The 18841-nt window shown below is 35.6% G+C and overlaps 1 protein-coding gene across 3 annotated transcripts in view; it reads left to right on the top strand.

The window, feature by feature from the left end:
* LOC128027657 (protein phosphatase 3 catalytic subunit alpha) overlaps window positions 1-18841 on the top strand; it is a 36938-nt gene that overhangs the window by 15802 nt on the left and 2295 nt on the right. For 2 of the 3 annotated variants that reach the window (XM_052615445.1, XM_052615446.1), the window contains exons 2-13: window positions 2737-2937; window positions 5658-5782; window positions 5913-6024; window positions 7333-7478; window positions 8310-8449; window positions 11395-11472; window positions 12228-12322; window positions 12768-12893; window positions 13240-13317; window positions 13677-13761; window positions 14959-15056; window positions 15393-15440. In XM_052615445.1, the coding sequence (XP_052471405.1) occupies window positions 2737-2937; window positions 5658-5782; window positions 5913-6024; window positions 7333-7478; window positions 8310-8449; window positions 11395-11472; window positions 12228-12322; window positions 12768-12893; window positions 13240-13317; window positions 13677-13761; window positions 14959-15056; window positions 15393-15440 (1332 nt within the window). The remainder of the gene's footprint in view (window positions 1-2736; window positions 2938-5657; window positions 5783-5912; window positions 6025-7332; window positions 7479-8309; window positions 8450-11394; window positions 11473-12227; window positions 12323-12767; window positions 12894-13239; window positions 13318-13676; window positions 13762-14958; window positions 15057-15392; window positions 15441-18841) is intronic. The other variant, XM_052615447.1, reaches the window with a different exon arrangement.

The following is an 18841-nucleotide window of genomic DNA, read 5'->3' as shown; positions in this document are numbered from 1 at the left end:
TAAAGGTGCGCGTTTGTGTTGCTGCAAGTGTTTTCAGGTACCCAAAGGGAAATGTTGTTGCTCAGAGTTTGCTTGTTCTCAGTTGTTATGACCCTTTCATTTACGTTTTTTTCTATAATTTCTTAGGTGAAATCAAAATTGATACAAATGAGACCGTTGTTGACATGGGGTAAAATTACAGAGCTTAAATTAGTGAGGACAGCAGCTCAATTTATTCAGAAGAGTGTGATGAGAAATATGTGAGTTGCAATTGAATCTCCTTTGATTCATTCACTCTCTCTGTTTTCATTAATCAGTTGAGACATTAAAGAGATGTCCTTTCCTATGAGTAATTTCAAGTATTTTTGACAAATATTTGCAATTGCATGCACATGTCTGCCTTTGCACGAGTCGTGCTTATTTCTTTTCTCTTATCATGAGCGTGTGTGCGTTTATCACGTGCATGTGAATGCTTGTGGAGTCGGCTATGTGTGTGTGTGTGAGAGAGAGAGAGAGAGAGTGCATTTGCCTGAGGAGACAGTGTTATGCAAGAGATCTCTGCTGCATACTGCACTTCAATAATGCACCCATAAAGGCACACACACACTCATACTGTACACACACATACAATAACAAATCATATACAAAGCAGATTAGATTCTTAGTAAAACTCATTGTAGATCTTGTCCTGACAAACTGTGCCAAAAAAAGTCATCATGTTCTTATCAGCAGAAAAAATAATAATAAATGAAATCTCTCTGATATCTCAAACGTTTTTCTTAGACTAGATTGCGATTTAAATGCAGGCTCCCATGCTTCTCAGTTTCTCCTGAGTAAAAAGTCCCTAAATATCTCTTTTAGGGTTGTAGAAGTGATCTTCAGCTCTTTTCAGAATATGCTCATGTTTGACCATAATCATACTCAGATGCCAACACAGAGAAAGTTGATCCTTATAGGTTGCTCTTTCATATCTCATGAGACTTAATGTGTCTTTGAGGATTTTAAGAGAAAAGAGTTCATAATGAAGTCATCTTGATTTAGGTTTCTTCTGAAGCTCTAGAGTCTCATGTCTAAAGTCTCATGAGAGATGACTAGGGTTTCAGTAGAACATTAGAGACATCAAAGAGATTTACCTTCCTATAAGTATTGTTTGTGAGTATTATGAGTATTTATCTTTTTGAAAACTATTTGAAAATGGAAGCACAAAATAATTTTCTTCAGATTCTCGTGACACTCTTTCTGAAGCTTGTAAGTCATCATCAGCAGGGAAAGAAAACCATAGTGATGTTCTCTTTGACATTAGATATAGAGGAGATCTCAACAGTGTCTCTATTTGACCAGAACTATTCTCAGATGCCAACTCGGAGAAACATTTAATTGCCCACATGTTGCTCTTCCATCGCTCATGTGACTTAATCAGTCTTGGAGGAATTTTATGCAAACTGTTTGAGTTTGTATTGAAATCTTGACTCATGGAGACACATAATGAGAAATATCTGAGAAGCAGCAGACAAAACACTCCATTTGCTCTCTGTTTATTTAATCAAGAAACAACTGAGACATTAAAGAGATTTCATTTGTGATGTTCTGCAATCAAATGTCAGAGATTTCAGTGAACTCAAATATTTCTCAATAAATTCATTCCCATTCCTTTTATAGCTCTAAACTTTTTTCAGCCAACCTTTTCTATGTCTCGTTTGTTTTTTGTTTTTTTATCGCTCCCAAGGAATTTAAGAAGAATCCTCTCAGACAAAGTTGATTATTTAGCATGCTTGAGAACTCAATGAAGTAATCTGGGCAGTAGAAGAGCAAGATCTGGGCAATAAAACGTTTCTCTATGTACAGTATGATCTGATGTCCTGCATCATGGAAGTGACTCTATTCCTTTGTTTCTAAAATATGTTAATGTTATCTGACTGAATTCATCTTCACAGTTGTTGTTTTGGCTGCTGCAGCACGTCTTGCACGGCTCAAAAGCTGGAATACAGGCTGAAAAATAAGTTTCTGAAAACTCATTTTTTGGATGTGGAGAAGGGTTAGCATGTGGGCTGCTATGACTCAGTGTGTGTGTGTGTGATGCGCTTCTCTGGTGGCATGCCAACCTCTGGCTGCTGTTGCCCGGTAACACTTTGCCACACTTTTGTTCTCATTTCACCTTTTTACAGACTTTTTGTCTTTTTCTCTATATCTGTTTTTCCCCTGATTGAAAATAGTAAATTCTACACCATTTTTGTCAGTCTATAAGTAATCTGTTTAGACATTTTGGTCAGTGTGTGTTTTACTGTGTAATCAGTACTTTAACATTAACCGCTATGCATGACTAATAAATATGTTGGCCCACCCTCAAGTCTTTATAATATTTTGGTCTTTAGATATGATTCGATCCTTCCTTCAAGTGTAATTGAATGGGATTTTTTACCTGTTGTGTTCTGTTTGTGTATTAGAACCATTAGTAGAATATTATTTATCAATATTACTTTTGTAGATTGTGTTGGTGGATATCCCTGAGTTGTCTATCATCTAAATAGTGCAGTCAGTCTGGTTTCTCATCCTCATGTTCCTCACAAAGTCATCTGGAGGTGTTTCATTGAGTATGTCTAATGCATTGTGGCCTGAACGCTAGCTGTAGTCAGGAACAGAGTTCGCTCAGCATTCTGGATGTGTAACTACAATGGAAGTTTTTTTTTTGTAATCTTGTTCCCTTTTGGTTTTCTACACCATGTTTCTCAGTTCTTTTCTGTGTCCTTCTCTCTGCAGCGGTGCCGTTTCCGCTGAGCCACAGGTTAACCATGCGAGAGGTGTTCGACTGTGAGGGGAAACCGCGTGTGGACCTGCTGAAGGCTCACCTCACTAAAGAGGGTCGCGTGGAGGAGCCTGTCGCCCTGCGGATCATCAACGAGGGGGCCGCCATCCTCCGCCAGGAGAAGACCATGCTGGACATAGAGGCCCCTGTCACAGGTTACTGATACAGATATATGTGACAAGAAAACAGGGCATGATATGGTTGTTGTCTTCTCTAAAGGAATCAATTTTGGTCAAAAGGTTTTTCTTTTATGCTCATCAAGTCTGCATTTATTTAATTAAAAACAAGGTAAAAACAGTAATATTATTACAATTTATATATACTTGAATATATTTTTAAATGTTACTTATTCCTGTGTTACAAAGTTGAATTTTCAGCAGCCATTACTACAGTTGTCAGTGTCACATGATCCTTCAGAAAACTATTATCTGAGTCTAATATGCTGATTTGCTGCTCAATTATTATTGGGGCTTAATTATGAAACAAATAATGGCTGGATGGTCATGATGGTCATTAGCTGGTCTACCAGCTGCCATGCAAAACACAACAGATGGTCTACCAGCTTGTACCAGCCATTAACCAGGTTAGCTATCTTCCACAGCACATCTTAATCTGGGTTAGAGTATCCTAACTGAGATGTAAGTGACATAATTGGAACACTACATAGGCAGCAACTCAATGCATCACACAAGTAGCTCTCCACACATGGGACTCAACTCATAATTGATTCCAGTATGCTTTGAGTTTGATGTTAGCATGTTGCTAAGTTTGCAACTTGATACTCTAATTGCAATAAAAATACAGCATACATAAATACAGGGTGTAATAGTACATTTTATTTATTCTTCTTAAAGTTTATGTAAATTGCCAGTTCATGCCATCTTTTATTTATTGTTTACTCTGAGATTAATACAATGTATTAATACAATCTACTGATTTGATAATCCCAAAATGCATTGTGAAAATTTGGCAGAGATGTGTAAAATGTAATGTTGTAAAATATACAACATAATATACACATATTTATTCAAAACGAAAAATATTAATATCTAATAGAATTGCAGTATTTAATGTAATGGGTTGGTACTAATTTAAGATATAAATACTCTTATTCAAAAATGACAGAGTATACATTTATAATGTTACAAAATATTTTTTTAATGTTCTTTTGGACGTCCTATTCATTAAAGAATCTGTTTTCAACATTGATAATAAGAAGTGTTTCTTGAGCAGAAAATTAGGATATAACAGTGATTTCTGAAGGATCATGTGACACTGAAGACTGGAGTAATGATGCTGAAAATTCAGCTTTGCATCAAAGAAATATAAATTACATTTTAAACTACATCAAAATATAATACATATACTTTTAAGTTATAATAATAATTAACAATACCATAATACTCTTTATATTTTATTATTGATTAAATAAATGCAGCCCTGGGAAACATAAGAGAAAATGAACATCTCAACCCCAAACTTTCGAACAGTATGATAACCAAAATGTAATACCGGTGAATATTTACCTTTACATACATACATCATTTTGAACAAAATGAATTATTATAGTCACGTTCATTTGTGATTTAATTTCATCATGTATCAGATGATAAAAAGATACATAGGGTACACAAATATATAAGCAGACTACAATATGAACATGTATCTCTAAGTTTAAGATATGCATGCTCATGTACTAACACAATTACAGTACATACTGATTGATTTTATAACAGAAAGAGGTTATCACTCTTGCACTAATAATGTAGAAGCTTTTGAAACTACAGGTTGAAAAGACGTTGGGGAATACATGGCATTGTTAGGAGAGGTCAGATAATGAATTGCACCTTGTGACCTTAATTTCCCATGAGTCAAAGTGAGGTTCAGCACAGGCAGCAGGTCTGACACAGGATGAAGATGTTGCTCATCAGCTATGAAAATGCTATCATTTAAGAAGCAGAGAAGCTGAACACGAGGACCTTTTCCAGTTCTCGCTGGCCTCACATCTGAGACTGAACCTCTATCTCTCTCCCAGCATGCATTTCTGAACCCTCGTCATTTGCTGGCCTGGTGAATTTCACACACAGGAGACATTAAACATTAATGGCTCGCTGGGTAACTGGTTTAATTCCCTGGAACCCATTACAGAGAGAGATGGTTAGCTTTGTGTGCTTTCAATCATCCAGACCTCGTGGCCTTTAACCCTTTGACCTCCCACTGGGAACACACACTCACATGTGAACAGCTCCAATTAGAAATCTGCATTAGATATAAAACAACACTCACCTTCTCTTCAGTCTCTTTCTCAATCTTTTTTTCAGATACACACACACGTTTCAGTCAAAATAACAGAACTTTGTATATCAGAAAATAAATGCAAGAGCCATTTTGATTTTCTAATCTTGCTAGCTACTAATAGGACCTGCTAAAAATGAGATAAATTATACAAATAAAAATAAAAATCCTGTTTCTCCACACTGTGTTTATATATGTTTGGACAGACAATAAACGCAAGTTCTTATGTTGTGACTTTTAACTCAGAAGAAAAAAAGTCATCTTTTCATAGAAAGATTACTTTAAAAAACTTTAAGTTGAAACATAAGATAAAAGTTTTAATATCTGCCTTTGATTTTCACTGATAATTAACTATCCCAGTGACATCACTGATATATTTGCATACTGTTTTTTTTACATCAGGTTTATTAAATGAGGTCTCAATTAACCCTTTTATCTTTCTGTGTTTGCTTACAACTCCTCAAAATGTCATTCTGCTAAAAACTTCCCACCATTCTAACTCTTGTTGGTTTACTGTTTCGCAAGCACTACTGTTTCCTTCAGCTAGTCCCAGTTTTTATTATTTTTTGTACTGTTGCAGTGTGCGGGGATATTCACGGGCAGTTCTTCGACCTGATGAAGCTATTTGAGGTTGGCGGGTCTCCTGCGACAACGAGGTACCTGTTTCTAGGGGACTATGTGGACCGAGGGTACTTCAGTATTGAGGTGAGTATGTCCTAAGGTTTTTTTCCACCCTCCTTAGGGACACGAGTTTGTAGTACACACCACCTTTGCCTAAATATCTTGAAGTGGTCTGTGAAAGTATCTCTCATTCTGTCTATTTTCTGTCCTTCAGTGTGTCCTTTACCTCTGGTCGCTGAAAAGCCTCTACCCAAAGACGCTGTTTCTGCTGCGGGGAAACCATGAATGTAGACATTTGACTGAATATTTCACTTTCAAACAAGAATGTGAGTACCGACACGAGGAAAACTCTTTGTCTTTTCAGTAATGGTGTCTCTACACTTACACTGAAGGTGTGAAACTATCCATTTCTTATAAAAACAACCGTTCACCTCACATCTCCTCTGATGGAGGTCTTTTTCTGGAGCAGTCTCTTGTCAGACAGAAAGAGAGATGCAGCGAGAGAAAGAGGGAGTATGATTAGCAGAAAATTAATTTGCCTGTTAATGTTAGGCCCAGGGAGCCTGTGAGTGTGATTTCCCTGATGAGGGGAGTGAGGAGGAGTGGGTGCCCTCCTTTACCATCTGCAGACTGACAGAACACACACACACACACACACACACACACTAATACACTTAAACTTATATACTAAATGTTTACAGTGCTATCTAAATTGGAACTCACCATACACCTAAATTGAGTTTAAAAATAAAGGTAAATAATAATAATAATAAGGTAAATCATTTTAAATAATTACTCAAAAAGAGAAAAAAATTCTTTATTCTCTCTTTCTCTCTCTCTCTCTCTCTCTCTCTCTCTCTATATATATATATATATATATATATATATATATGTACATGAATGCATATATACATAAGCTCCAGTGTTAAATATATTAAATAAATATAATAATTAAAAAAATTCTAATTAATTAAACATTGTAATGAGCTCTAATGTAATTTAAGTAATTTAATTTTTAATAAAACTATAGTACTAATAGTCTAAATATGTATATACTTAAGATAAGCATTTTAAAAAATTGGCCAATTATAACTAATACTGAACTACTTTTTTGCATTTCGAATAAAACGAAGCAGCATTGTTTACATTTTCACATTTACATGTACACAGTGCACATTTTTATTCTTACACTGCTACACTACAGCATAGTGGGATTTGTACATATTGATTGATCTAATGTCATTAGAGACAGTATTTGTGTGTGAATAGAGGGAAGACGGAGGGAGAGATGGAGAGATAATGAAGAGGGATGCAGTGATGTGGCTGAACAGATTGGTAGATTTGGAGCAGTGAGATTGACACAGCAGACTGTCTCACACACACACACACATCTCTCATTTAGTGTCCTCTGAAAGTGTAATTGAATGAAGCGGCTTAATGTACAAATTAGATTCACACAGAGAAAATAAACCCTTCAGAAGAAGCTCACTTAATTTCTGAGCTCTGGAGTGACGTTACTTCATACTCTTCTTCTCATTTGTATCTCTCCTGCGCTCTCTTTGTTTGTCTGTCACTCTCTGTCCCTCGGGTGAAATCAGATGCAGGTGTGTGATCTCCGTCTCTCTTTCTTTCAGGTAAAATCAAGTACTCGGAGCAGGTGTACGACGCGTGCATGGATGCATTCGACTGTCTGCCTCTGGCTGCTCTGATGAATCAGCAGTTTTTGTGTGTTCATGGTGGCCTGTCTCCAGAGATACACACGTTAGATGACATTAAGAGGGTGAGGAGTGTATATGAACATGTCATGGTTTCCAGAAAAATGTTAAGCAGCACAACTTTTCAGTGTTGATAATAAAAACAAATGTTTGTTGAGCAGCAAATCAGCATACTAAAATGATTTCTGAAAGATCATGTGACACTGAAGACTGGAGTAATGATGCTTAAATGATGCTTGCGTCACAGGAATAAATGACATTTCAAATAAAACCATAATGTATTGTAAATGTAATAATATTTCACAGTATTATTGTCTTTACTGTATTCTTGATAAATGCAGCCGTGGTGAGCATAAGAGACAATCGTACCCACCCCAAACTTCTGAACAGTAAATCCAGTTCTTGTTCCCCAGACAGACCTTATCAAGCAATCCTGGACAATGTTTAATGTTTAATGACTTAAGACTCAGCTCTAACAACAGATGTTTGACAGATCTTCTCTAAATCTCCCATTATGCCTTTGGTGCATTTTTGCATTTTCTTTAGCGATGCACAAACACAGCACAACAAACCACACCGTTTTTTTTTTATTTTTTTTAAGTCTTTTTCTGGCAGTTTCAATTTATTGTGCTTTATTTAAATTACAAAATAAAAAAATATATTTTTTATTTACAATGCAAAAAAAATAAATAAAGGCAAAATAATTATGCAAATGGTATAAAAACAATTATTAACATATTAACATTTACATAAATATAAAAGAATAATTATATAAAAAAAATTGTTAAATATGAATAATGTCATTCATTTATTAATATAATATCATATTTAGTAATATTTATTTATATTGATGTTGACTAGGCAGACGACTCACTCTCTCTCTCTATGACTCTCAGCTGGACAGGTTCAAGGAACCGCCAGCGTTTGGCCCCATGTGTGATCTGCTGTGGTCCGACCCGCTGGAGGACTTCGGCAATGAAAAGAGTCAAGATTACTTCAGCCACAACAGTGTCCGCGGATGCTCCTACTTCTACAGGTGAACCACACAACTTCCTTTAGTATGTCCTAGACATCAAATCGAGACTCTCCTGCTTCCCACATGTTTCCCCACAGAGACCTCGACAATGACCTTTGATTTCATACTTAAATCAGAGCACAGTCGATATGTCCACAATCATTTCTTCCAACACTGAATGATCTGAACTGCTAGTATCCACATTTATTTTACAAGCGCTGTACTCTTTATTGTATGTCAACATTTTAGTCATTTATGTATTTTTCAATTTCCCATAGTGTGTTTTTTTAGAGAGACATCTTAATTTAATAAAGTCTTCTGTGCTGTGAACGAGCAACCACTGAGCAAGACGATGTTCCTCAGGGACGTTGGTGCACTGAAATAAAGGTGTAGATGAAAGTCCAGCACCTGAAGTGCTGCAGGAGTTTAAGTGGAATTGTAAAGCAGTCCGAACAGTGACCAGCCTCAGCTCAACACAGAATCCCCACAATCCCACGGGAATCTGCGCTCTGCCGTTACCATGGCAACTGGCTACTACTGCCAGATCCGCTGAGATATGAAGATACAGAGATATAGTGAGAGCCTGAGAGAAAGACTGAAATGATGGAGCAGAAAACGAAGAGAAGATAGAAAACAGGACTGAGCGATTAATCACAGTGAAACTGAAATCGTGATATGGCTTAGTGTGATTATCAAATCACGAAGGCTCAGACTGAATTAAATAAATAGTGAAGCATTTTGTAATGAGAAGCATTTTTAAACCTGTAGCAAACAAAGGAGAAGCAGTTTTCCACCAAAATGAGCACACAATGGATTTAACGTTTTAAACTATAGAAATGAATACGAAAATAATAGTATATTATATGTATATATTAGATTAGATTAGATTCAACTTTATTGTCATTATGCAGAGTACAAGTACAGAGCTAATGAAATGCAGTTAGCATCTAACCAGAAGTGCAAGAATATAGTGTTTTATATACATAAAAGTGCAGAGTAAGTAAAGCTATGATATACAGAATGTACAGTGGAGTTGCTATATACAGTATTGAGCAGAGTATATACAGATTATAAATATGAATGCAATGTAGATATTGTATGTACATTATGAACAGAGCAATGAAGGATTATATATACATTATGAATAACAGGAACGTGAGAACAGTGGTAATAAATACAGTTGAATGAGTGTGCAAAGTATTGTTGAACAATCTATTATATGCAAAATAACAGTAGTGCAATGATTTTTTGTAGAAATAGTCTACTGTGCTTGTACAGTAACCACTTAGACAGTTTATAGTGTAATGGATTTAACCATGTGCAGTCTGTGCAAAATATGAGTAGTGCAATACATGTATGTAAAGTACTGTGACCAGTGCAGTAAAAGAGCAGGTGCAGGTTAGATAGGTGGTGCGGCATTCAGAAGTGTCACAGCCTCAGGAAAGAAGCTCTTCCTGAGCCTACTAGTTCGAGAGCGTAGGCTTCTGTAACGCCTGCCGGATGGAAGGAGGGTGAAAAGTCCATGGTTAGGGTGAGAGGCATCCTTGATGATGTTTCTTGCCCTGCCCAGACAGCGCCTGTGATAAATGTTCTCGATGGATGTTAACTGGGTGCCGGTGATCCGTTGAGCAGTTTTCACCACTATTATAACATATAATATAATTTTTCTGTTGCACTGTAAAGTTAAATAATAAGAATTTAGAAATTCTTATGTATTATTTTATTTCTATTGAATAATAATTAATAATAATATAAAAAATTATAAATAAAATACTGTTAAATATAAAATAAGAAAAAAAAATAAGAAATACATAAGAATTTATAGATTATTATTATTTACATGTATTATTACATTGTTATTTATTAAATATAAATTTATAGAAAATTGATTTTCGATAAATTCATATTTAATAAATAACAATGTAATAATAATAAATTATTATGACTATTATTATTATTATTTTGTAGTCATTGATACATTAATATTTTGGCAAAATTGTGCAGGCCCACAATGAATCCAAGCAAACCTGCAAGCATGCATGAATGAATTAATGAATGAATAGCATTTAAACTGTTTTTGTTTTGAAGAAAATCACTATTAGATTCAAGCCTATGGGGAAATATATAGGCAGAGGAGAAAGAAAGAGAGAGAAAAGGGATAGTTAATTCGAAGCTAATTTATTTACAACACCGCTAACGTTGCGTAGCCTGTGAATGAGAGCCCCGGGTGTGAATGTTATCACCCACAATCCTCACTTCTTATGAAACCTGCTGAAATCATTGAAACACAGTGGATGATCGTCGTGTCTGTGTGATATTTTCAATATTCCAGTATAAAAAATAATAGATAAAGACTGCTAAAGTTAAAGCAAGGAATAACATGCATGTCTAATCTTCAACATGCATCATACAACACTTAGTATGTGTCCTCATCTCTTTACTAGTATCACATTTAGGCACTATATAAATAAAACATATTATTATTATTATATTAAGACCCTGATTTTTACTGTAAACTGCACATTTACATCACTGCTACCCCCTGGTGGCTGACAGCAGTAAGACAATAATAAAAACATTAGCGATGTGTTGAACTCCACTATCAGAGATATCTGAACGACTGTATGATCAAATTAAATCTGATGAACTAAGAATGTTTCAATGGTTATGTTAGATCTAAATCACAAGTGCTAACTGGATTAATAACAATAACACACGAACATCCTGTAGGGAAAAAAAAACAGTCTATGGTGGTTTACCGATCATCACTTCTGGTGGTTTAGCTGGTTTTAGATGGTCTCTGAGCCTGGTTAAATAGGTATGTAGCTAGTTAGCTTTCAGGAAACCGTTAAAGACAGACCAGGTTAGCTGAGGTGTTTAGTCAAATGACTTGTTACATCAGTGAAGAACTGTGAAGAGTGTTTATCATGCCTCATTAATGTGCTCTGTTTTATCATTTTATACAGCTATCCTGCGGTGTGTGAGTTTTTACAGACCAACAACTTACTGTCTGTCATCAGGGCACATGAGGCGCAGGACGCGGGGTAAGAAAATAACACCAACACCACCTTTCACCTCGCGACTCTTTCTATATGTCTGCTTTTCACTACTTCTTCACCTCCTACAGACATAGAAACCAGATGAAACACCCTTACAAACACACACACACACACAAAACAATATTTATACATTGACAGGCCGGTGAAGTTTGTGTTGATGGATGATCAGTGTGCAAATACAGCCATAATCCAAATACATTACAGTACACCTTCACCTATTCACCTCTGCCCAGGCCAACTTATCTGCCAGAGTGGCTTTAAATGTGCAAAGGTACTCTACAGTACTCAACAATAGTAAACTATATCTTACAGCCAGCTAAACAACAGTCAGTAATGCACTACAACAACCTACAATACTCAGTACAACAGCAGACAGCATGTTAGAGTACATTACAATACATTAGTTCATTTTACAGTAACATTATGCATTATAATGTTCTTTAATAATATTTTGCGTTGTGTTGCATGCCTTTGCACATTAAAGGCCTATTTCACTGTTTCAGATTAAACAGTGAGTAATGGCCTGCAAATAATCATAATTATGATCTGAAACTCTATGCTTTGAGAAACTGTAGTTTTTTTAGGGCTTTAAACAGTGTCCACCACAAGTAAGTACTTATTATTAATGTTTAGCAAAATCTGAGGAAGAAGATTATTATTCCCTCACTTATTCCCAGTGTGATTCTAATTAAGTCTCTGATTGTCATACTGAAATGATCTTTGTTTTCTTGCTCTCTCAGTTACCGTATGTACAGGAAGAGTCAGACTACAGGTTTTCCTTCTCTCATCACCATCTTTTCTGCCCCAAACTACCTGGACGTTTACAACAACAAAGGTCTGAATTCAGGTTTCCTCTCTGCCACATGGTCACCTACAAGCACATGCCAACACACATGGTGTTTATAATGTATGATCCGGTGAATCTCAGAATAAAAGTAGTTATATCTTGAGGAAAAAATTAAAATTTTCTATTATTTTAATGTGGCTCTTAAACTCTATTGTAGATCAGCATTTATTATTCATATACAGCATATTAACTTCCTGATTGTCCTGAAAAGGCTTAATTTTCTTTGTACAAAATCTTTGTCTGAAATATGAAATGTGACCCAGGCATGTCGTTAATAGGTCTTTCCTACACAAAACTGTTAGAATTGTAAGATTTACAAACACTCAAGTATGTCAGAGGCCATTGCATGTCATGCAAAGTTACAGGGCTTTGTGTTATTTATGTTTCTATAAATATGATTGTTTTGTGTGAATGCTTTAATGCCATTCTGCAGCGGCCGTGCTTAAATACGAGAACAACGTAATGAACATACGACAGTTCAACTGCTCTCCACATCCGTACTGGCTGCCCAACTTCATGGACGTCTTCACCTGGTCTCTTCCGTTCGTTGGGGAGAAAGGTGGGAAACTAGAGGAACCATGTTGTACAATGTTGCTAAACAGCTTGAGACATCATCGTTCTGACTTGAGATAGCCAGTCTGTGCAATTGCACAAATTGTGTTTTGTTCATTCTGGGTGTCTGTGTGAAGAAAGTGGATGCACTGTTCTGCTGGCTTGTTAAAACAAAGATGGAATAGCTCCATCTATTCTGTCTCAACAAGTCAAACTAGAATCAGGCAAATGAGCCATCCAAAAGTGTTTCATCTGATAGATATGTTGTTGTTGTGATTATAATTGTTCAAGATTATCATGGTTTATGCTAAATGTCAAGAGATCTATCGTTTTTACATTTTACTCCTCTACAGTGACAGAAATGTTGGTGAATGTCCTCAGTATCTGCTCTGATGATGAGCTTATGAATGACGAAGATGAGATCTTTGATGGTGAGGACTGCATATTCCTTTTAAGCTTATCATCTAATGTTTTCAGAAACGCACAGGTCTAGACTTTAGATGATTTTTAATGATTACACCTAGTTTTTAAAAGTCAAATATGGCCAAATGACAAATAAATAAACCTGTTGCCTAATTTTTGGCATTCTCTAATTAACAACTGTGGATACTTTAATAAATTATTTAGCAACTGAACAGTTAACATTAAAGTACAGTAGCTTTAAAGATAACAATTAGACATATGTGATATGTAGAGAACCATTGTTTCTTTTTAAAATCTTGTTATGCAGAATATTCAGCTTCAGTATGTTGTTCATGAAATACACGTTTTTTTTCCTGGTTCCTCTCAGCTAACGCTGCGGCTGCCCGTAAAGAGGTTATCAGAAACAAGATCCGTGCCATCGGCAAAATGGCCAAAATGTTCTCAGTCCTGCGGTGAGTCCGGGAGGGGTTGGAAACGCATGTTTGTGCTTCGGATAAAATATGAATAAATACTAATAGTGTATAAATAATACATCAAAAGTATAAAAGGCTTTCTAGATATTTCTATAATTTTATTTTTATCAATTAAATATAATTGTTGTAAGCTAGGTATTCTGGCACAAACCTTTGTTACCACGGTAAATTAAAATCAAGGGAAATGATATTACATTTCGTCCCCTTGGAATTATAAGGTTCTATCTGCCTTCTGAGTAGTTTTGAGATATTGAGCTTTAAAGTTTTTGTGTTCCATAGACTTCTGTAGATAGAACCTTTTTGTTTTTTCCATAAAAAATCCCAAAATGTACACAACTTAAAATAAAACATCACATAATGTAAATAAATTGTCACAGAATACGAATATGTGAATAACTCAATTTTGACAAAAATGTCAGATAGAACCTTATAATTCCAAGGGGACGATTATTTAATGCTAATGATTAATTTATGGGTTAATGCCACTTTTAACCTCGGTTAACACTGATTCTAATTACACACCTAATCCAGTGCCAAATGTGTCCAATCACAAACTAAAAAATAGTTACATCATTAAATATTCATGTGTTGATTTGTAGAAACATCCATCTGTTGTGTTATTTGTACTACATTTCAGAAGACACATTTCCACAAACGAACAAGCAGTTATTAAAACAGGTTGTGTGCTGTGCTTGTCATCAACCTCATAATTAATATTAACCTCATAAAATGAATAATAACCTCAAATAAGAAGGGTTGACAAATGTACAGTATGAAATCTCAAAGCCTGATAAAGTGTAGTAGTCTAAAATAAGATAACCCGGGTTTAAAAAATGACCATGGGTCAACAACTATTTAAGCTTCAGTTTTTATTTAATTCATTTTTACATTGGCAATATTTGTTTTAATTGAATTCTTAGTCCTTTTTGTGTGCTTTTGTCATTTTTATTAGCTTTTTAGTTTAAATTATTTCTATTTAGCTTTATTTTTGTTTTATCTTTAGAACTTATTGTCAAGATTTTCATCTAATAAGGATTTCAGCTTCATTTTGATGAACAGAATCGATTTTTAAAAGTTTTCATTAACATAAACAACACTGAGACGAGCACACTGTCGAGTTTGTGTGGTGTGCACGTATATGAGTGTTAGTGGCAGTTGTTGGTTTTATTTTGACAGAGAGGAGAGTGAGAATGTGTTAACCCTGAAAGGTCTGACCCCCACCGGCATGCTGCCGAGCGGCGTACTGTCTGGAGGAAAACAGACCTTGCAGAGCGGTGAGTTACAAAAGCAGACATCGCTCTTTCTCTCTCTCCCATCACAGACTCTTTTCTCTTTCAAGGTCAATGAGACAATGCCTTACAAACTCATGGACATGTTTGCTAACCCCTCTCTTTTTATCAAACACTTTCGCTCATTCTCTTCACTACTTAAACCATCAGAAATGTGCACACACATACAGGGACACTAGCTGGCTAACGCTAACTGCTAACTGCCCGCGGCAGCTACTTGGCAGCTTGTGCTGCATGCATGACTGTCACAATAAACTCCCCCCTCCATCCTCCCTCTCTCCCTCTCTCCTTCTCTACGTCTGTCTTTCTGTGCCTCCTCAGCTACCATCGAGGCCATTGAAGCCGTCGAGACGGTTGAGGATGGAGAAGGTAAACTGGCCGGCCTCTATCTCTCTCTGTGCTGCTCAGAGGTTTCATAGAGACCGCCGTAACACGCTAGCTAGCTAGACAGCGCAGCCTAGCTAACTGAGCACGTGGGGTGCTATGACTGCTCAAGGGTTGTGTTTTCTCACTGTCACACACACATGTATCTATACATCTAAATGGGTACATACACAACGTTCAAAAGTTTAGGGTCAGTAAGATATTTTCAAAGAATTTAATACACTTATTGAGCAAGGATGCATTAAATTGAAGTCAAAAAGAAAATGTTTATAATGTTACAGAGGATTTCTATTTTAGATAAATTTTGTTCGTTTGAACTTTACATTCATTAAAGAATCCTGAAAAATAAATATAAATGTGAAGCTGCACAACTGTTTTCAACACTGATAATAATATTTCGTAATCATTATTATAATGATTTTTGAAGAATCATGTGATGCTGAGGACTGGAGTAATGATGCTGAAAATTCATCTTTGCATCACAGGAATTAATTACTTTTTAAAAATATATTAAAATAGATAACACTTATTTTAAATTGTGATAATATTTCAAAATTTTACTGTATCTTTTACCTAATAAATTCAGCCTTGGTGAGCAAAAGAGACTTCTTTCACAAACATTAAACATAAGCTTGTATTGATTTTAAGCTATTTTAATGAAAAAAAAAAAAAAAAAAAATTTAAGTATGTTAACTTTATTTAATAATCTTATTTAATTAATTAATTTTTTATTTTTATTTTGAGTATGTTCCTAATGGAGGTTTTGACAGATTTAGTTTTCAGACACAATTTGTTTTCTCTGAGGTAAATTTGCGTTTCACAGACTTACGTTTTCTCCATTTTACTCAGTATAATGTGAGACATTGTATAATTTTATTGTATGATTTTAATGAATTCCTTCCCGTTATAACAGTACACATAATGTCAAAATCATATTCCCACTAAAAGAAACTATGTAAACCAGCCTGGATTGTTTTTCTGGTCTCTCATGCTGGCCATGCCAGTCTGCTTTGCTAGTTTTAGGGGGTTTTGGGCACTTATGAGGCTGGGAGAGCTAGACCTCCTTAAACCAGCCAAAACCAGCATAGTTTAAGCAGTTTTTTGCATTGTATACATCGTAACGCACATCCAGCCAACAGACAATTTCATTATAGTAAAAACTAGTTTAAATAAGTATATGAAATAAAAAAATGTCCTTTGTTGATAATTGCTGTTTAGAAAGCTAATCCGGTCCAAGCCAAGAGTGTTAGAATAGACACACACACACACACACCTGTGTCTTCCTGCTTATGCAAATGCTGGTCTCTGCTCTGCTGTTCTCCACCCTTTTTCCAAAGGCACACATTCTTATGTACCTAATCATCAAGGTTACAGAATGACTCAGCAGACAGCAAGAATCTGGGCCATGGGCAGGTGAGGGCGCGTGCCCCTGCCTCTCACTAATGACCCAGTATTCTTACAGCACCCCACCCTCAAATGCTGATCACCCCAGTGCCGCTATTTGCGCACTCACTCTGGGTTTGGTCTATCATGACCATGTGATCTGCAGGGATCATGTGACCTCTCTGTGACAGGGTTTGTTTTTTAGACTCATTCTAAACGGTTTTTGCTTATATCTGGTAAACAATGAATTAAAAGTCAATGACGATTCTGGATGTTAGAGGAACACTCCACTTTTTTGATCTCTGGTCTGCTGGTAGCACTTTTAGCTTAGCTTAGCATAGATAATTAAATCTGAATAGACCGGACTTGACTCTTCTGTAATTAAATTGTTTACTAAGGTCGACAGAAAATGAAAAGTTGCCATTTTCTAGGGCGATATGGCTAGGAACTATACTCTCATTCCGGCGTAATAATCAAGGAACTTTGCTGCCGTACCATGGGTGCAGCAGCGCAGTGATATAACGCAATGCCTGAAAACAGCCCCCAGCAACTCTGCAACTACACAAACTAGCTGGCGACTACTTTCAGGTGTTGCGTAATATCACTGCGCCTGCTGCACCCATGGTACGGCAGCAAAGTTCCTTGATTCTGTCATTTTTGAGCGAAATGATAACAGTCTAATCAAATTCAGTGATCTATGCTAAGCTAAGCTAAAACTGCTCCCTCCAGACCTGGAGATTGGCTGAATGGATTCGAAAACGATAAAACTCAACTGTTTAATCTAGGGGAGTTGGAAAATTTCAATTTTCAAAAAAGTGGATTTAAATGCCATTTAAAATCTCCGTAGTGAAATATGGCTTTTAATCAATAACATATTAACCTTGTGAGATTGACCTAAAGATCCAAGGTTGTGAAGCAATGAATGCTTCTAGTAGGTAATTCTTAAAGTCATGAAGTCGAGAACATTTATGTAAGAATTGTTTAATAAACATTTTACAGAGAAAGTAGTAAGGTAGTGAAATTGCAAAGATAAAAATAAAAAATAATTCAAATATATACTAAATGTTTCATGCTTTGGCAATACTTGTAATAAATACTTAATTTCTTAGTAGAAGATGTTAAGTACAAAGGATATTATTTTATTTTATTTTTTGAGAATATTCAAATGGTTCTCTGAATTAACTCATGTTTAGCATCATGATTTAGATCAGAGCAGGTTGGTTAGCTTCAAGGTTTATAGCTTCTTATCAAAGAATACCTATGGAGAAAATCAGTGGCAAAAATACTTTCACAACTCTTTTCTCAGCACACAGGATGAGGATCAGTTACATATTGGATCAGTTTCAGTGTATTTGAAAGCCAAAAATATCTCTGTCGTCGGAGAACAAACCCAAGAGAGGGTCTCACATCATCTCTGACTGTGATATGAAGCACTATGTTTCCATCAGAATGGATCAAAGTACATTAAAAACATTAAAATTTACATTACAAAAAGAAACTACTTTGGTGCTGGTGAAATGGGTTTGTTTTCTAATGGAAACATTGACTGTGCTATTGGTCCTTGTGAGGTTTTCCAGTTAAAGTGGGAGTGAAAGTGCTAAGATGTAACGTCCATTATCATCGCCACAGCTGTTCCCTTGTACACTGTATATTTTGTGTTTGACTGGTTGTGAAATATGTCCAGTTGTGAATTTGTGTGTATAATGTGACTATTATATAGCAGAGTGGATCAGTGAGTGTTTGAAGAGATATCCGTGTATGAGTGAAATTTAAAATCATTCCAGGTCACATTTCACACTAGTAATCAAAAGAAAAAAAAGTTTGAGTAAAGAAAATATTAATATATAAAGACAAAATATTAAACAAATTGCATTGAGATATTATTCATTAATTTATGTTGTAATATTATGCCCCTGAAATGTCCAATATTGTAAAATAACGTATTTTATTATTTAAAAGTTCCAAAAAATTAATTAAAATGTAGAACAACAAATACCATGATG

This window comes from Carassius gibelio, chromosome A14 (assembly GCF_023724105.1).
Source record: "Carassius gibelio isolate Cgi1373 ecotype wild population from Czech Republic chromosome A14, carGib1.2-hapl.c, whole genome shotgun sequence".
Classification (NCBI taxonomy): domain Eukaryota; kingdom Metazoa; phylum Chordata; class Actinopteri; order Cypriniformes; family Cyprinidae; genus Carassius; species Carassius gibelio.
Note: the sequence above shows the minus strand (reverse complement) of the source record. Positions and strands in the feature narration are given on the sequence as shown.